The 20,551-nt window shown below is 49.2% G+C and overlaps 1 protein-coding gene across 3 annotated transcripts in view; it reads right to left on the bottom strand.

The window, feature by feature from the left end:
- The window catches only part of LOC139275691 (junctional adhesion molecule B-like), a 103,889-nt gene that overhangs the window by 12,133 nt on the left and 71,205 nt on the right, over nt 1-20,551 (bottom strand). Inside the window, exons 4-8 of one of the 3 annotated variants that reach the window (XM_070892864.1) lie at nt 18,504-18,653; nt 14,631-14,833; nt 9,154-9,256; nt 6,369-6,476; nt 5,822-5,837 (exon numbers count right to left, since the gene is read on the bottom strand). In XM_070892864.1, coding sequence (XP_070748965.1) covers nt 5,822-5,837; nt 6,369-6,476; nt 9,154-9,256; nt 14,631-14,833; nt 18,504-18,653 — 580 coding nt within the window. The remainder of the gene's footprint in view (nt 1-5,821; nt 5,838-6,368; nt 6,477-9,153; nt 9,257-14,630; nt 14,834-18,503; nt 18,654-20,551) is intronic. The other 2 variants (XM_070892866.1, XM_070892865.1) reach the window with 2 other exon arrangements.

The following is a 20,551-nucleotide window of genomic DNA, read 5'->3' on the forward strand; positions in this document are numbered from 1 at the left end:
AATAATCAGAGACACAGGTGAATACAGTATATCCCGAGAGGAAGAAATAATCAGAGACACAGGTGAGTATAGTATATCCCGAGGGGAAGAAATAATCAGAGACACAGGTGAATACAGTATATCCCGAGGGAGAGAAATAATCAGAGACACAGATGAGTATAGTATATCCCGAGGGGAAGAAATAATCAGAGACACAGGTGAATACAGTATATCCCGAGGGGAAGAAATAATTAGAGACACAGGTGAATACAGTATATCCCGAGGGAGAGAAATAATCAGACACAGGTGAATACAGTATATCCTGAGGAGGAGAAATGATCAGAGACACAGGTGAGTACATGCATTCTGGGGGAAGAAAGTGGAAAGCCAACAAGTTAGAAGAAAAAACTTGCATTTAAATAGCGCCTTTCATGATCTCAGGACCTGCCATTGCAGCCAATAAAGCACTTTTGGAGTGCAGTCACTGTCGTAATGTGGGAACCATGGCAACCAATTTGCACGCAGCAAGCTCCCACAAACAGCAATGTGATAGTGACCGGACAGTTGGGGTCGGTGATGGATCCGTTGGCAAGGATCACGGCCTGCATGTGGTCGTGGAGCAGGCGGAGGATGGTGACGAACTTTTGGGGGCATCTGAAACGGAGGAGGACGCTCGACAGACCCTCGCGGTCGATAGTGTCAAAGGCCTTTGTAAGGTCGAAGGCGGCCATGTATAAGGGCTGCTGCTGTTCCACCATGTCCGTTGTGCCCCGGAGGGGACAAAGTCCACACTGTGACTCCGGGAGGAGCTCCTCAGCCAGGGGGAGAAGAGGGTTGAGGAGAACTCTAGCGACGACTTTCCCAGTGGCTGATAGCAGGGAGATTCCTCTGTAGTTGCCGCAGTCGGACTTGTCCCTTTTTTACAGATGGTCACGATCACTGCATCTCTGAGATCTCCCGGCATGCTCTCCTCCCTCCAGTTGAGATGAGGTTGTGTATTCGCGCCAGCAGTGCCTGTCCGCCATACTTCAGTGCCTCAGCAGGGATTCCATCCGCTCCCGTAAGCCTTGTTGTTTTTTTAGCTGTCTTATGGCTTTTCCTACCTCGTGCAGTGTTGGGGTCTCACCGAGATGGTGGTGGGTCGCATGCTGCGGGATGAAGTCGAGAACACTAGAGTCTCGATTGACGAGCTCTTCGAAGTGCTCCTTTCATCAGGCCCTGACTGCCTCGGTGTCCTTGATGAGTGTAGAGCAGGCATTGACAACGAGATCCAACAGCGCCTTCAATGCAGCCTTCGGCCGCCTGAGGAAAAAAAGAGTGTTTGAAGACCAGGCCCCTCAAATCTGCCACCAAGCTCATGGTCTACAGGGCTGTAGTGATACCCGCCCTCCTGTATGGCTCAGAGACATGGACCATGTACAGTAGACACCTCAAGCCGCTGGAGAAATACCACCAACGATGCTTCCACAAGATGCTACAAATCCCCTGGGAGGACAGACGCACCGACGTTAGCGTCCTAGGCCAACATCCCCAGCATCGAAGCACTGACCACACTTGATCAGCTCCGCTGGGCAGGCCACATAGTTCGCATGCCAGACACGAGACTCCCAAAGCAAGCGCTCTACTCGGAACTCATCCACGGCAAACGAGCCAAAGGTGGGCAGCGGAAACGTTACAAGGACACCCTCAAAGCCTCCCTGATAAAGTGCGACATCCGCACTGACACCTGGGAGTCCCTGGCCAAAGACCGCCCCAATGGAGGAAGTGCATCCAGGAGGGCACTGAGCACCTTGAGTCTCATCGCCGAGAGCATGCAGAAATCAAGTGCAGGCAGCGGAAGGAGTGTGCGGCAAACCAGACTCCCCACCCACCCACCCTTTCCTTCAACCACTATCGGTCCCACCTGTGACAGGGACTGTGGTTCTCGTATTGGACTGTTCAGCCACCTAAGAACTCATGTTAAGAGCGGAAGCAAGTCTTCCTCAATTCCGAGGGACTGCCTATGATGATGATGATGAATGAATGACCAGACAATCTATTTTAATGATGTTGACTGAGAGATAAATATTGGACCAGGACACCGGGGATAACTCCCCTGCTCTTCTTCGAAATAGTTCCATGGGATCTTTTACATAGAGAAATACATCTGTATAAATGTGTTGTTTCTCAAGGACTTTACGACAGAGATTGTGTAGCTGGGGGGGGGGGGGGGGGGGGGGGGGGGGGAGAAAGAGAGTGGGTCTGGGCCTGGCTGCTCCTTCATGTCTGGATGGAGTGGGCTTGATGGCCTAGATGACCTTTCCTTGACCTAAGCCATTGTACGTTCGGTTGAAATAAAAGAGAAACGGCGCGACGCACAAAATAGTAAACAGATACACAAAAATGGAGGCAGAGAGAAAGAATGAAAGTGTATTTATATAATGCTTATCACATTCTCAGGATGTCTGAAAATAGTTCATTATTCTGGTGCAGTGACGATATCGATGTGTGGTTCATAACCCTGGGTTACAGCAGAAGGCCAATAATAAACCTCTCTGCAGAATGCCCTGACTTTCAGTTGTACTGCGACTTCAAAAGATCAGCGATTCCACTTTCCCGCACTTTATAAAGTGGTTAAGGTTTTATCTTCCTCCTTCTCCCTTACCATTCTCTACATGAGATGGTGCAGCAGGTTTTCGCTACAGCCCTCTAGTACATAATGTGGGAATCAGTTGCTGCATTTCCCACATTACAGCAGTGACTACACTTCAAACATACTTCATTAGCTATAGAAACATAGAAAATAGGTGCAGGAGCAGGCCATTCAGCCCTTCTAGCCTGCACCGCCATTCAATGAGTTCATGGCTGAACATGAAACTTCAGTACCCCCTTCCTGCTTTCTCGCCATAACACTTGATCCCCCGAGTAGTAAGGACTTCATCTAACTCCCTTTTGAATATATTTAGTGAATTGGCCTCAACTACTTTCTGTGGTAGAGAATTCCACAGGTTCACCACTCTCTGGGTGAAGAAGTTTCTCCTCATCTCGGTCCTAAATGGCTTACCCCTTATCCTCAGACTGTGACCCCTGGTTCTGGACTTCCCCAACATTGGGAACATTCTTTCTGCATCTAACCTGTCTAAACCCGTCAGAATTTTAAACGTTTCTATGAGGTCCCCTCTCATTCTTCTGAACTCCAGTGAATACAAGCCCAATTGATCCAATCTTTCTTGATAGGTCAGTCCCGCCATCCCGGGAATCAGTCTGGTGAACCTTCGCTGCACTCCCTCAATAGCAAGAATGTCCTTCCTCAAGTTAGGAGACCAAAACTGTACACAATACTCCAGGTGTGGCCTCACTAAGGCCCTGTACAACTGTAGCAACACCTCCCTGCCCCTGTATTCAAATCCCCTCGCTATGAAGGCCAACATGCCATTTGCTTTCTTAACCGCCTGCTGTTTAAGGTGACCCGGTGGTTATGAAAGACACTATAGAAATGCAGGTTCTTTTTCTCTCCCAACCCCCGATTTACTTCATTGGCTGTAAAGGTGAGCAGCGGAAACGTTACAAGGACACCCTCAAAGCCGCTCCGATTAAAGTACGACATCCCCACTGACACCAGGGATGCCCACCCCTCCCGTTTGTAAAATGCTTTTGGCTACGTGAGGGGCGCTATATAAATGCAGGGCATTTGAACACGGGGAAGTGGGCGGGACGGATAAATTCCAAGCACGATCCTGTCCTCATGTGATGTCCACACATGCACTTTGAGCCCACCTGCTGGACAGCGAATAGGATCGTAGGAACATGAGGCGGCCATTCAGCCTCTCGAGCCTGTTCCGCCATTCAATTGGGTCATGGCTGATCTGTATCTTAACTCCAAATACCCACCTGGGTTCCATAACCGTTAACACCCTCGCCTAACAAAACCTAGCAATCTCAGTTTTCAATTGACCCCCCCCCCCCCTAGCCTTAGCAGCTCTTTGGGGAAAGTTCCAAATTTCCACTAGCCTTTGCGTGAAGAAGTGCTTCCTGACAGCACCTCTGAATGGTCCAGCTTTAATATTAAGGTTATGAACCCTTCGCCCCCCCCCACCCTGTTCTGGACTCCCCCCCCCCCCCCCCTCCCCCACTAGCAATGTTCCTGTAATTTTTTTTGGGTGGGGGGCGGATGCGCGGCCCATTCAAAATACTACGCATATGCATTTTTATCCTGATTAAAAACTGGTGAGCTGGCTACGCAGGAGCTGCAGAGTGCTCTGTAGCCTCGCAGCCTAAAGGGAACATTGCCCACCAGAGCAAATTGTTTCTCTCCATCGAACCTATCAATTCCTTTGAATCATCTTAACCACCTCCTTTGGATCATCCCTTAATCTTCTATCCTCTTCCTACAGATCAGCCTTGACCTGATTGAATGATGGAGCATCCTGCTCCTAAATCGGAGGCTATTCTGTGAATCAAGGGGCGCAGAGAGAAACCGCATGTGCCAGAGTCGTCACATCTCAGCTTGGGTGTCAGTCGGGACTCGGGGAGGGATAAGTTATCAAGCACGGTAGCATAGTGGTTATGCCCCTGGATTAGTCCAGAGGCCTGGAGACACGAGTTCAAATCCCACCACGGCAGCTGGGGAATTTAAATTCAGTTCATTAAATAAATCTGGATTAAGAAGCTAGTGTCAGTAATGGTGAGCATGAGACTACCGGATTGTCATAAAAACCCATCTGGTTCACTAATGCCCTTTAGGGAAGGAAATCTGCCGTCCTTACCCGGTCTGGGCCTATATGTGACTCCAGACCCACAGCAATGTGGTTGACTCTTAACTGCCCTCTGAAATGGCCCAGGCGGCTCACCACCACCTTCTTGAGGGCAATTAGGGATGGTCAATAAATGCTGGCCTTGCCAGTGATACCCACATCCCAGGAGTAAATGTAAAAAAAAAATTTCAGCCCACTCACGATCACTTTCCAGAGACTCCAGCTGGATAATGTAGGTGAGTGCTGAGGGGAGGATGAGGCTCAGGCTGTGACGTCCACCTTGGTCACCCCACTCGCCCATACGCGAAGAATGGTCACTTGAACAAGGTAGCAGAGGGTAGCAGATGCCCCTGCAATTGTACCTCATGAGCAGACAACAAGAACTACTTGCATTAATATAAGTTCCTCATTTAATTCATTGACTGGATGTGAGTGTTGCTGTCAAGGCCGGCATTTATTGCCCATCCCTAATTGCCCCTTTGAGAAGGTGGTGGTGAGCCGCCTTCTTGAACCGCTGCAGTCCGTGTGGTGAAGATACTCACACAGTGCGGTTAGGGAGGGAGTTCCGGGATTTTGACCCAGCGACGATGAAGGAACGGCCGATATATTTCCAAGTCAGGATGGTGTGTAACTTGGACGGGAACTTGCAGGTGGTGGTGTTCCCATGCGCCTGCTGCCCTTGTCTTTCTCGGTGGTAGAGGTCGCGGGTTTGGGAGGTGCTGCTGAAGAAGCCTTGGCGAGTTGCTGCAGTGCATCTTGTAGATGGTACACACTGCAGCCACGGTGTGCCGGTGGTGGAGGGAGTGGCTGTTTAAGGTGGTGGATGGGGTGCCAAATCGAGCAGGCAAAACATGGTAAACTTTCCAAAGGTGCTTAATAAGAGCCATTTTCAAACCAAATTTGATACCGAGCCAGATAAGGAGATGTTAGGTGACCAAAAGCTTGGTCAAAGAGGTAAGTTTTAAGGAGCATCTTGAAGGAGGAGAGATTGGTAGAGAGGTGGAGCTTAGGGACGAGACAGTTGAAGGCACGGCTGCTAATGGTGGAACTGCTTCAGGAGAGGTGGGAGAGGGGGAAAACTTGGGGGATAAAGGAAAAAAGTCACTTACTTAGATGACCGTGACTCTGTGAAGAGAAAAACAAACCAGAATAAATATTTAACAGTCACAAACAACATTAGGAACAGGAAACATGTCTATGCTTCAAGATGCTTTGGAAGAAATATAAAGCGAACCCAATGATTGCAATAAATATGAGAAGGAGGAATGTTTTTGCCGGGAACATGGTTATACAAATATTGCTTGATGTGAAAATGCACGAGGGGAAAGCAAGCATTGCTCATTTTACCAGATTTCTGCATCAAATATTTCCCCTCTCTCTCCCCCCTCTCAATTTCTTCCCCATCCCGCTTGAAGACGCGAGCTTGTGTGGTTTCACGGACACCCGCAGCCTTGCCCAAGCAGCCATTCTCCGTGCACGATCCAAGACAGTCGGCATCGGCTGGCTGTTTGACTGCAGGAGGTATCGCATCCCAGCGAATTCGCGTGGGAACTCACTCAAGCATGCCCCTTGTCCGCAGGAGATGAGTCACCTCCTGGCCCCCCCCCCCCGCCCCCCTCTTATAGACACTGGCCCAGGAGACAAGACATTACTCACTCCCTAAGTAGCCCTTCCTGTGAGCGTAAAACAATCCGAGCCCGCAAAGTGACAGCACCAAGGTGACGATTACCACGGCGATGACGATTGCACCGACGTCGACGTCATCTGTGAACAAGTGGGGGAGGGAGAGCGTGAGGCAAACAATCTGATCAACTTACAATATGAAGAAAAGAAAAAAAGGACTTGCATTTATATAGCGCCTCTCATGTCCGCAGGACATCCCAAGGCGTTATACAGCTTCACACCTCACTTCTGAGGTGCAGTCACTGTTGTGATGTGGCAGCCAGTTTGTGCACAGCAAGCTCCCACAAACAGCAATGTGATATTGACCAGATAATCTGTTTTTAATGATGGGTTATTGAGGGATAAATATTGGCCAAGACACCGGGGATAACTCCCCTGCTCTTCTTCAAAATAGTGCCATGGGATCTTTTACGTCCACCTGAGAGGGCAGACGGGGCCTCGGTTTAATGTCTCATCTCATCTCATCCGAAAGACGGCATCTCCGACAGTGCAGCACTCCCTCAGCACTGCAGTGGGAGTGTCAGCCTTGATTTTTGTGCTCAAGTCCCTGGAGTGGGACTTGAACCCACAACCTTCTGACTCAGAGGTGAGAGAGCTGCCCACTGAGCCAGAACTGCACTCATGTACAGAAGTAATGAGGGCGCTGTCTGGGATTTAAGAGAGGTTTGTGCAGTTATGAAGGTTTCTGATACGGTGTATATGCAAAAAAATATTTCGCCTGGCAAGGAGTCATCATTGTTACTAAAAGAGCGAGGAGAGAAACAAAAATATTCTTACACAATAGATTGTTGGTTCATGGAATGCTGAGCACAGGGTCGGGTTAAGCAGAGGCCATTATAGCTTTTAAGGGAAATATTTGAAGCAGAGGAAGGTAAGGGCTTTGAGGAGAAAGTAGGGCAGTGGGTTATTCACAAAGACCCAACATGTAGGCCGAATGGCCTCCTGTTCTGCTATAAACCTCCAGATTCTATCTCTGATCTTTACTGCTTTAGCTGACCTTAGCTGGGGAGATTGTGAGGGAATCCCAAACTAGGGGTGATAAATATAAGTCATTAATAAATCCAATAGGGAATTTAGGAAAAGCTCCTTTACCCAGAGAGTGGCGAGAATGTGGAACTCGCTACCACAGGGAGTGGTTGAGGCAAATAGTATAGATACATTTAAGGGGAGGCTAGATAATCATATGAGGGAGAAGGGAATACAGGGAGATGTTGATGGGGTGAGATGAAGAGAGGTGGGAGGAGGCTCGTGTGGAGCATAAACACTGACACAGACCTGTTGGGCCGATTGGCCTGTTTCTGTGCTGTAAATACTCTGGAATTCTATGTAAAGATTCTGACTCTGAGCCAAGGTTGCTTCTAACTGAGCCAAGCTGACAAGCGAAGAATACAAAAGGTGGGCAGTCACAGTAATGTTATTGCGGTATATATAAAAAAGTCGTTAGTTGGGCGACATTTGTGGCAAGGCACTCCTTTCTTTAACCATCATCATCATAGGCGGTTCCTCGTATCAAGGATGACTTGCTTCCACGCCAAAATTGGATGAGTTCACAGATGTTTCAATGAAGGACCTAATATTCCAGGTCCTGAAGGGTGGAAGATGCCTGTGCGTGGACTTTTTTTGTTAACATGTAGTGGCCGTTAAACACCAGCCACCACACGGGCTTGACGGAGCTAGGTCTTGTTCCAGTGGCAAGGGTTAGTGACTGGAGACCTGCTCTGCTGCACGGACCTAGTGCGCGCACACACATATTGCAGTGTGGGCTGGCCCGTGCTGCCCCGGGGCCCTCGCCTCTTCTGGGCTCCGAACTCACGCCTCTCCTGGGCCCCGATCACCTCATTCCACAATCACTTGCTGCTCCTGCACCCCATTTCAGAGGGCAGTTAAGAGTCAACCACATTGCTGTGGGTCTGGAATCACATATAGGCCAGACTGGGTTAAGGGCAGCAGATTTCCTTCCCTAAAAAAGGACATTAGTGAACCAGTTGGGTTTTTACATTTTCATGGTCAACATTACTGACATTAGCTTTTTATTCCAGAATTTATTTAATTGAATTTAAATTCCCCAGCTGTCATGGTGGAATTTGAACTCATTTCTTCGGATCCTATTTGCGGTCTTACGCCGTTAATGGCAAGTGCACCAATGCTTGCATAAGCCAAGCAAGAATACGGCTCAAAGTTCACAGGGCATGTACCTTCTCTCGCTGGGACTATACAAAGTCAGCTGGCAACCTCAGTCTCTGCTGCATTATGAAACTAATTACATCGAATGTACAGCACAGAAAGAGGCCATTCAGCCCAGCTAGTCTATACCAAAGCTTATGCTCCACATACCTCCTTCCACCTATTTTATCTAACTCCATCAACCGATCCCATTCTCCTTCAGGTGATCATCCAGCTTCCCTTTAAATGCATCCATACATCCGAGCCAGGGTGTCCCTGGAGACGGAGCACGCGGTGTCCACCGGTACGTTCGCGGCCTTCCGTGAGAGGTGGGCGCCGGAGAGACTGGAGTGCATCATCACCCCCCCGGCAACCAAATTTGAATTTGATCATTTAAGTTTAAAGTTTAATTTGTTTAATTTACCGGTTTTAGTGCCCCCCTCCTTTTAGTCAGGGGGCACTTGTATAATTTGTGTTGGTGCCCTCAAAGAAAACCCCAAAAAAGGGAGCACCGGAAGAGTTTAAATGCATCCATTGATATACTTTAATACAACAAGACAGAGGGTAATCCAGGTACAAAAGTGGCAGCACTTACTGATTTGCATGAACTTAACCAAACATCTCTGTGTCTGACCAACTCCGTTACTCGCTTCACAGAAGTACGATCCACTGTTACTCTTTACGACAGGGTTAAATATCTGTCAAAGCACAAAAATAAAACGCGGCTCACACAGACACGGAATAAAGAACGTTGCTCGAGTATCACTCCCACCTGGTTTCCTGCTCACTTCGTACTGTATGCTGGTTCACGAGCAGGGAGACCATCCTTCTTGTGCTGGGATCAGAGTTTCGGAGGTTAGGAGGCCTTCTACCCTGATTGGCCGTGATTGGACAGTATTGTGATTTTAAAAATCTTTGCACCTGTGTAAGCAGACTTGTTTCCTTAATATGCACAACTCCCGGATGCGCACTTATGGACTGGGCAATAATTAGACGCCCAATCTCAACATCATCTCTCTTTGCTACAAATCGTTCTCGGGATGGGTGACATACTGATTTTATTTTTTTTATCCATGCACGGGATGTGGGCGTCTCTGGCAATTTAATGCCCATCCCCAATTACCCTCGAGGTGGTGGTGGTGAACCGCCTTCTTGACAGCTCCGTGGCTTGCTGGGCCATTTCAGAGGGCAGTTAAGAGTCAACTACATTGCTATGGGTCTGGAGTCACATATAGGCCCAGACCGGGTAAGGACAGCAGATTTTCTTCTCTGAAACCAGGTGGGTTTTTAAACGATAGTTTCATGGTCACCATTACTGATACTAGCTTTTTAGTCCAGGCATAGTTAATTAACTGAATTTAAATTCCCCAGTTGCTGCCGTGGTGGGAGTTGAACTTGTGTCTCCGGATCATTAGTCCAGGCCTCTGGATCATTAGTCCAGGCCTCTGGATCACTCGTCTGGTAACGTAACCACTATGCCACCGTTCCCAGTTGGGTTGAGACAGTTGTGGTGGGCCCCCTTATTGAAGAGTTAACCGTTATAGGGGCCGAAATTGATCAACTTGCTGCCCACTGCCGCCGACATTCCTCCCCGGGTCTCGCCCAGTGCCACTTTGGAGGCGGGCGGGAGTGGGCGGGAGGGGAGAGCCGGCGGGAACCAGCGGGCGGCCGAGTGGCGCAACTGAGCTCCCGCCCGCCGAGCTCCCAGATTCCTGCGGGCGGGACCCGGCGCCAGAACTGGGGGGTGGGACTGTCGGCTGGAGGCTGGTCTGTCCCTGACGGTGAGTCTGAAGGTCCTGAAAAAAAAAGAGGTTAGTGAACAGTTTTTTTCCTTCCCCACAATGACTTACCTGGGATGGGGTCCCCCGAAGGGCTTCATTTTTTCCTGATGATTTTTATTTTCAGGTCTTCGACCCTCCGTGGGCCCCGACTCCATCCTTGGCGGGCACTTGGGCGGCAAGCTCCTCTGCCGCCGAGAATGAGACCTCCCGCCCGCTGCTGCCCAGATTGGCGGGGTACGTCGTCCATTTGCCGCCCGCCAACCTTCGAGGGACCTCGGCGATGAAAACTCCGCTGAAAGTACCGTCCGGTACCTCAGCGGCACTTTGGACAGGCGGAGGCCTTGACCAAATACGGCCCTGTAGTGTCAGACTGAAGTTACATAGAGGCCAGACCAGGGAGGAGTGGCTGGTCCCCCTCACACTAGTGAAACAGTTGGATTTCTGCAACAATCCATTGTTATCTGGTGCCAGCCCACTAATCACCAGGTTACTGATTCCAATTTCCCATGGTGAGATTTGAACTCATGATCCTTGGGCTGATAAACCATAACCACTACACTGTCAAATTCTAATCCATGACATACCCAACTCTTTGAATGAATTCTTACAGTAACCAAAATACTCAAAGGTACTATGATGGCACTAAGTATTACATGCTCTCACTGTCATGGAATGGGAACAGACACGGGCTCAAGTCCTTTTCCACTAACTTCAAAATTGAAGCAAAAATATTGAGCTCTTCCATTTGCTCCATGAACAATGGGATAGGCTTCGGAACTCAGGAACGGGAACAGGCCATTCAGCCCCTCGAGCCTGCTCCACCATTCAATGAGATCATGACTGATCTAACTCCGTATACTCGCCTTTGGCCCATATCCCTTCATTCCTTTGGTTAACAAAAATCTATCAATCTCAAATTTAAAATGAACTAAACTGCCATTTGAGGAAGAGTTCTAAAAACTTTGACCACCCAGAAATTCGACGACCTTGCGACCGTTTTCTGGCGCTATTTCACCATATTTGTCGAAAAACGTGTTGGCGGGAATTTCGGTGAGGTTTTGCGGCAGCGGTTTGGGAGAGCAGCGCTGCCAGACCCGAAATAGCATTTGCATCAAAAATTTGGCTCTGGGCCCGCCCGTATTTTGCACAAAAAATACCGACATGTAAAAAGCTGCGTTGCAGCCCTTGGAGTAAGTATGGAGACCTGCAAAGAATGTAAATTAAAGTTTTTATTTTTTAATTCTTTTTTCAGCAATTCGATAGATAAATGTCTTCTAAATTTTTTTTTATTTTTTTAAAAAGGTGTTTTTCCCCCCTCCCGAGGCCCTGGTATCGGCCTCGGACTAAAGTTGGCGAGGATCGCGGATTGTGCCACGAATCCGCGTGCAACGCCGATTTTTACTGCTACACGCATTAAAGCTTGGAATTACGGCCTTATAGCGACACGAAGCAATAACGGAGTGCAGCGAAGGTTCCCCAGACTGATTCCCGGGATGGCAGGACTGACATATGAAGAGAGACTGGATCGACTGGGCCTGTATTCACTGGAGTTTAGAAGGATGAGAGGGGATCTCATAGAAACATATAAAATTCTGACGGGACTGGACAGGTTAGATGCAGGAAGAATGTTCCCGATGTTGGGGAAGTCCAGAACCGGGGGTCACAGTCTAAGGATAAGGGGTAAGTCATTTAGGACTGAGATGGGGAGAAACTTCTTCACTCAGAGAGTTGTTAACCTGTGGAATTCCCTACCACAGAGAGTTGTTGAGGCCAGTTCGTTAGATATATTCAAGAGGGAGTTAGATGTGGCCCTTACGGCTAAAGGGATCAAGGGGTATGGAGAGAAAGCAGGAAAGGGGTACTGAGGTGAATGTTCAGCCATGATCTTATTGAATGGTGGTGCAGGCTCAAAGGGCCGAATGGCCTACTCCTGCGCCTATTTTCTATGTTTCTATGTTTTGGCGAAAAAAATACCATTTTCACTGAGAACTGAATTTCTAGCTCCATGAGTGTAGAAGTATTCCTTAATTTCACTCCTGAAAGGTCTGGCTCTAATTTTTAGACTCTGCCCTCTAGTCCTCGAATCCCCAACCAGCAGAAATAGTTTCTGTCTATCTCCCGTATCTGTTCGCCTTAATATCTTGAAAACTTCGATCAGATCACCACATAACCTTCTAAACTCCAGTGAATACAACCCTAATTTGTGTAATCTCTCCTCGTAACTTAAACCCTTGAAGTCTGGGTATCATTCTGGTAAACCTACATTGCACTCCCTCCAAGATCAAAATATCCTTCCTAAGGTGTGGCACCCAGAACCTCTCACAGGACTCCAGCTGTGGTCTACCTGCAAACATACACCCAGAAAAGGAGGAGAGGGAAAGGTCATCTGGTCCTATCTTGGCTCAGTGTCAGTTATGCACCCCATCACCCCCATCCTACATCCATGCGATCTTCTGGGAGAGGCTAGTAACAGTAATGGTGACCATGAAACTGACGGATTGTCATAAAAACCCAACTGGTTCAGTCATATCCTTCAGGGAAAGAAACCAGCCGCCCTTAACCAGGTCTGGCCTATATGTGACTCCAGACCCACAGCGATGTGGTTGACTCTTAACTGTCCTCTGAAATAGCCAGCGAGACATTCAGTTGTACCAAACCGCTACGACAAAGTCAACACTGTGGGAGTATATACCTTCACCACACGGACTAAGGGAATAAGGGGTTATGGGGAGCGGGCAGGGAAGTGGACCCGAGTCCATGATTGGATCAGCCATGATCGTATTGAATGGTGGAGCAGGCTCGAGGGGCCGTATGGCCTACTCCTGCTCCTATTTCTTATGTTCTTAGAAACATAGAAACATAGAAAATAGGTGCAGGAGCAGGCCATTCAGCCCTTCTAGTCTGCACCGCCATTCAATGAGTTCATGGCTGAACATGAAACTTCAGTACCCCCTTCCTGCTTTCTCGCCATACCCCTTGATCCCCCGAGTAGTAAGGACTTCATCTAACTCCCTTTTGAATATATTTAGTGAATTGGCCTCAACTACTTTCTGTGGTAGAGAATTCCACAGGTTCACCACTCTCTGGGTGAAGAAGTTTCTCCTCATCTCGGTCCTAAATGGCTTACCCCTTATCCTTAGACTGTGACCCCTGGTTCTGGACTTCCCCAACATTGGGAACATTCTTCCTGCATCTAACCTGTCTAAACCCGTCAGAATTTTAAACGTTTCTCTGAGGTCCCCTCTCATTCTTCTGATCTCCACTGAATACAAGCCCAGTTGATCCAGTCTTTCTTGATAGGTCAGTCCCACCATCCCGGGAATCAGTCTGGTGAACCTTCGCTGCACTCCCTTATTTCATGCATAAGTGCAGAGCTGTGCCTTAGCATGTTATGTTCTTATTCAGCAGGTCAATAAGGCCACCACCTTCTCAAGGGCAACTAGGGATGGGCAATAAATGCCGACCTTGCCAGCGACGCCCACATCCAATGAATAATTTTTTTTTGTATGTTTGTTTTTTTGAGGCCTCTCACCATCTCCATAGACACATTAGCCTGTGGTCTGGTCTCTTTCTTTCGATATATCTGCGCAATATTTTCTGCCAGTTGACACATTTTTGAGGGATCAAAATCCCGCAAAAAAATAAAGTCATTTCAGCAACCACGGCAGTTATTTGAACCAGATGTTTTAAACATTTAATCAATGCCTTTACTTCATGAATGATGTTTTTCAATAGAAGAACGCTGGTGAACTTTACTATGAAGTATTAACTCAAGCAAAAAAGAAAAGGCTTGCGTTTATAGAGAGCTCAGCCAAAGAGTTTTAAAAAAAAAGTGTAGCCACTGTTATAATGTAGGAAACGAGGCTGCCAATTTGCGCACAGCAAGCTCCCACAAATAACAACATGATCTGTTTTAGTGGTGTTGGTTCAGGGATCAATATTGGATAGGACACCAGGGTGAACTCCACTGCTCTTATTTGAATAGTGCTGTGGGATCTTTTATGTTCACCTGAGGGGGGGGGGGGGGGCAGACAGGGACTTGGTTTAACGTCTCATCCGAAAGACGGCAATTCCGGCAGTGCAGCACTCCCTCAGCACTGCGCTGGAGTGCCAGCTTGGATTTTGTGCTTTCGTCTCTGGAGCGGGACTTGAACACCCATGACCTTCTGACTCGGAGCCACGGCCACATTCGACCAAAGCAAGAACAAGTGAGATGGCCATTTTAAACCGCACCGTTAATTGGAACTGGGTCCCCAGTAAATGACTCAATTGCCCGACGGTCTACCCTTACCAGTAATCCGGTCTTGCGGTTGACGGTGTAGGAGGTGTTGGTGAAGGTTGAGTCCTTGGCAGGAAGCTCCAGGAGTACCCGGTTGTCTTTGTACCAGGTGTACTGGGAGGGCGGCGATCCCTCGGGCTCCTTGCAGGCCAACTCGACCACGCTCCCCGACATCGCGGAGCTCGGAATCTTACACGTGGGAACAGCCGGCGGCACTGGCGACAAGAGAGAGTAGCAGTGAAAGCAAGACGGTCACGGAAACCACCAACAACTTGAATTTAAACAGCGCCTTTAATGTCGTAAAACATCCCGCAGCGTTATCAAAATTTGACACCGAGCCACATAAGGAGATATTAGGGCAGGTGACCAAAAGCTTGGTCAGGGAGGTAGGTTTAAGGAGCGTCTCAAAAGGAGGAGAGAAGGGGAAGAGAGGGGTTTAGGAAGATAATTCCGGAGGCGGCTGAAGGCACAGCCGCCAATGGCGGGGGCGATGAAAATTGGGGATGCGCAAGAGGCCAGAATTGGAGGAGCGCGGAGATCTCGGAGGGTTGTAGGGCTGGAGGAGGCGACAGAGATAGGGAGGGGGTGAGGGCATGGAGGGATTGGAGCACGAGGATGAGAGTTTGGGCCGGGAGCCGATGTGGGTCAGCCAGCACAGGCACGATGGGTAAACGGGACTTGGTGAGAGTTCGGACACGGGCTAAATGTACCTCTGCTTCGTGGTTCCGGTTTTGGAAGAGCAGTGCTATGCCGGCCAACAGGTGGCGCTCCTTCCACCCCTGCCTCTCTATTTGCATTGACAACGGCACCAGGCTCCTGGGCAGAGGTGGAGACGGTGAATTTCGTGCAAGACTCATGGGAAAAGTAGGTCTCTCCTACCTCAGGGACAAATCTTTCTATATTACCAAGGCCAGTCGCAGAGGGAGAACTGCGTTTCTAAAGTGTCTACAGATAGATTTTTGATGGGAATCGGTATCAAATGATACGGATCAAAGGTGGGTCAATGAAGTTACAGGTCAGCCATGATCTCATTGGAAGAGGCTCGAGGGGCCGAATGGCCTACTGCTGCTCCTATGTTCTGTCTGTGTTGAAGAATTAGGAAGAGAGAGAGAAGGCAAAGACCACCAGGCCCACCCCACCCATACATGGCACACCCACACCTGCTGTCTGCTCTCCCTCCAGCCCTCACAATCTCCTGTGACAGGCAAAAGAAAATCCAGCCAAAATATCAGGAAGAAAAAAAAAAAGCTCCTTTCACAGCCTCAGTATGTTCCAAAGCGCTTTACAGCCAATGAAGTACTTTTCGACGTGGTCACTGTTGTAATGTGGGAAACGCGGCAGCCAATTTGCGCACAGAAAGCTCCCACAAACAGCAATCTGATAATGAGCAGATAATCTGCCTTTTAGTGATGTCGGTTGAGGGCTAAATATTGGCCAGAACACCGGGGATAACTCCCCTGCTATTCTTCGAAATAGTGCCATGGGATCTTTTACATCCACCTGAGAGAGCAGACGGGGCCTCGGTTTAACGCCTCATCCTAAAGACCACACCTTCGACAGTGCAGTGCCACCTCAGTCTTTCGGATGAGACGTTTAACCGAGGCCCCGTCTGCTCTGGGAGTGTCAGCCTGGATTTTTATGCTCAGATCTCAGTTGTGGGACTTGAACCCACAGGGGCGAGAGTGCTACCCACTGAGCCACAACCAACACTGGAGTCGGTGCGAGCCGTTTCCCTCAAATATATTGGAGCTAGTGAATGTTAGTGAATGGCCTTGAATACGAATGGGTTCAAGGGACAATTAGTGTCATTCCTGAAGACAGAAGAGAGCTATGGTGGTAATTTCCACGTGGGGTTGATCTCAGTTAGGGGAACAAGCTTGTTGGGCCTAATGGTTGTTCCCTGCCTCACCCAGACAGCCCATCTCTCAGAAACATCTTGAAGCGCCTCACTGAAGGTGAATTAGTTTTGGAGTGCAGCCATTTTGCACACATCACGATCCCGTGAGCAGCACGAAGCAGGTAATCTGCGCTTTGGTGATGTTGATTGAGGGTGCAATGTTTGCCAAGCGCTCAGTGCAACACCTGACCTGCGGCACAGAGTTAAGGGTACTGAAAGACTACTGCCACTGATCAAGATCATGATCGTGTTAGATTGTTAAACCGCACGCTAACAATCACCACAGCTGCACTTCCAACAGCTGGGTGCGGGAGCCGAGTGGTTGTGGCACTGAACGAGCTACCGAGCGGTCATTGGAATGGAAATGAAATCGGGCCACACCAAGGTTGAAAATTACCGCCCCAACCCACCCCAACTCTTTGTTACCCCCCACCCCCCCTGTTTTATTCAGCCAGTCACAGGACTTTGATGCAGTACCACTTCATCACCATCAGAGGGCGCTGCAACACCATGTATCAATACAAACATTGTTGGCCATTTGACCCATAAGAACATAAGAATTAGGAACAGGAGTAGGCCATCTAGCCCCTCGAGCCTGCTCCGCCATTCAACAAGATCATGGCTGATCTGGCCGTGGACTCAGCTCCACTTACCCGCCCGCTCCCCGTAACCCTTAATTCCCTTATTGGTTAAAAATCTATCTATCTGTGATTTGAATACATTCAATGAGCTAGCCTCAACTGCTTCCTTGGGCAGAGAATTCCACAGATTCACAACCCTCTGGGAGAAGAAATTCCCTCTCAACTCGGTTTTAAATTGGCTCCCCCGTATTTTGAGGCTGTGCCCCCCTAGTTCTAGTCTCCCCGACCAGTGGAAACAACCTCTCTGCCTCGAACAACCTCTCTGCCCCAGACTCTCCCGTCACACAGTCCCAACTGCATTTTAAATCACCACAGTGTTTTCACCTCCAATACTCTCCCTGGAAGATTGATCCAAATATGCAGCACAATTTGACCCAATAATTTCTTCCTAACATCTGCTTTAAGCTTTTTTTTTTTAAAAAAAAACTTGTTTAAATTTAAGTTCTTGGAATCTGACTGCACGGGAGGCCATTCGGCCAGTCGTGCCTGGGCAGCCTCTTTGAAAGAGCGACCCAACTTGTCTTTCCCCGTAGCCCTGCAAATTTTTCCTTTTGAAGTATGTATCCAATCTCCTTTCGAAAATTACTACTGAATCTGTTTCCATCACCCTTTCAGGCAGCGCACTCCAGATCACCAACAAATTGCTGCGTTAAAAAAAATTCATTCTCCTCATTTCCCCTCTGGTTCTTTTGCCAATTAACTTAAATCCGCTGTCCTCTCGTTACCAGAGAAGTGACCAAAAGCTTGGTCAAAGAGGTAGGTTTTAAAGGAGGGTCTTAAAAAGGAGAGAGAGAGGCGGAGAGCTTTAGGCGTGGAATTCCAGAGTTTCAGGCCGAGAGGGCTGAAGGCATGGATGGCAATCATGGGTGGGGAAGGGGGGGGGAGGTGATAGTTGTGAAGGGAGGCATGGATGGGCGAGAGGCCAGAATTGGAGGAGCGTCGATACCTCGGGGGGGTGGGGCTGGAGGAGGTTACAGAGCCAGGGGGAGGTGAGGCTATAGCGGGATTTGAACACAATCAGGTGAAGGTGATCGGGGGGGCAGGGGGGGGGGGGGGGAAAGACAGGTTTTTCTTTTCAAATCATCCCGACAAACTAAAACCGGCAACAGCGCCCGTTTGTGTGGGGCAACTAAACAGTGCCAGTCAGTTGCTCCGACCCACCCGGCATTGATAGGAAGCTGCAAACCGGAAATAAAGTATCGGAGACACACAGCTGGGGGGGGGGGAAAGAGTGGGATGTCCGTGATCAGACGCTGACAGGACCCGCTCTGTAATTCCAGCCGTTTTCTTTCGGGGTTGCGGATCTAGAAAATGACCTTTGACCTTGCGCAGGTCACGATGGCTCACCCAAGACGACGAGTTTAATTGCTGTTTCTGTGAAGACCCTCGTGTCTGTCTTGGCCATCACTTCGCAGCGATAGGTGGCCATGTCTGCCCGGGTCACTTTATTCAGTACGATGTCGGACCCTCGCATCGATGCTCGGTCCTTGTATTTATCTTCGAGAGAAAAAAAAAAAGACGACACAAAAATAACCGCAGAGGAAAATGTAAAGACTTACATTTATATAGCGCCTTTCACCTTGTTAGCACATCCCAACGTGCTTCACGGCCAATGAAGTACTTTTTGGAAGTGTAGTCGCTGTTGTAATGTGGGAAACGCGGCAGCTAATTTTGCGCACAGCAAGCTCCCACAAACAGCAATGAGATCATTTGAGGATCGAAAAGGGATGGTGATTGGTGTCAGCCGTGTCTCAGCGGGCAGCTGTGGGGGCTCAAGTTCCGCTCCAGAAACCGGAGCATAAGATCGAGGCTGGCACTCCCAGTGCAGTGCCGAGGGAGTGCCGCACTGTCGAGGGCGCAGTCTTTCGGATGAGACGTTAAAACGAGGCCCCGCTGCTCTCTCAGGTGGCCGTAAAAGATCCCATGCCACTATTTCGAAGAAAATCAAGGGAATTGTCCCCAGTTGTCCCTCAAGCAACATCACTAGAACAGATTATCTGGTCATTATCACATTGCTGTTTGTGGGAGCTTGATGTGCGTAAACTGGCTGCTGTGTATCCTACACTACAACAGTGACTACACTTCAAAAGTACTTCATTGGCTGCAAGATGCTTTTGGAGATCGAGGTCTTGAAAGGCGCTATATAAATGCAAGTTCTTTCCTTTTTCTTTCAATCACCAGATAATCTGTTTTCCCCCCCCCCTGCCAGTTGTTGGTTGAGGGACAAATATTGGCCAGGACAGCAGGGTGAACTCCCCTGCTCTTCTTCGAAATAGTGCCGTGGGATCTTTTACGTCCACCCGAGAGAGCAGATGGGGCCTCGGTTTAACGCTTCATCCGAAAGACAGATTTAACGCTGAAAGTTTAGATTTCACTTCAAGGGGAACCATCAGCTCAGTGGTGTTGGACTGCTGAGGGGAAAAACAGCTAGTGGTCCCGCTAATGTGGGGGGACAAGAGGATCAGGCTGGCGTGCAGCGTGATCGACAATGTTCTCCCCCATTCCCCCACCGTACTCCCACTGAAATACTGAACTGTTCTCACATTACCTCGAGACTGGACTTCTCCCTCAAGCTCTTCCCCCATCTCCTGAGCTGCACCCTCAAGTCATCATCATAGGCAGTCCCTCGAAATCGAGGAAGACTTGCTTCCACTCTAAAAGTGAGTTCTCAGGTGACTGAACAGTCCAATACAGGAATTACAGTCTCTGTCACAGGTGGGACAGACAGTGGTTGGAGGAAAGGGTGGGTGGGGAGTCTGGTTTGCCGCACGCTCCTTCCGCTGCATGCTCTCGGCGACGAGACTCGAGGTGCTCAGCGCCCTCCCGGATGCTCTTCCTCCACTTAGGGCGGTCTTTGGCCAGGGACTCCCAGGTGTCGGTGGGGATGTTACACTTGATCAAGGAGGCTTTATATCAAGGACCCTAAAGTATCTCCGACTCACTCACACCTCACACCCTGTCCTGCACTAAGTCCTGCTTGCCTCTCCGCCCTGATCTCAATGAGCACCACTACTCTTTCTTACCTTGACTCATGACTTGTCCAAAGCTGCCCTTACCCACCTCCATCGCCCACATTCCTCAGCTCAGTCAAAGTTCTTCCAGCAACCCTTCACCACCCTCGTCCTTGCCTAGCTCCACTATATCGATTTCTAGATCCTCCTGCTCTCCTTCACTTTCTCTACAGACTTTGCCCGGGCTCCCTCAGTGCCCCTCGCACACCAATTGGTTTGCCCCTCACGCCCTCCACCGCACCGTTTCAGCAACATCTTCACCGCTCTCTATCTACAGTCCGCAATCCCTCCACCTAGTCCCCTCTCCCCTAAACACCCTTTTCTCAGACCGTGCTGTTGGCCCCTCTTGCTGGGTTGGCAGAATCCTCCCACAATCCCTTTCCC

The sequence above is a fragment of the Pristiophorus japonicus genome, chromosome 11, assembly GCF_044704955.1.
Source record: "Pristiophorus japonicus isolate sPriJap1 chromosome 11, sPriJap1.hap1, whole genome shotgun sequence".
Taxonomy (NCBI): Eukaryota; Metazoa; Chordata; class Chondrichthyes; family Pristiophoridae; genus Pristiophorus; species Pristiophorus japonicus.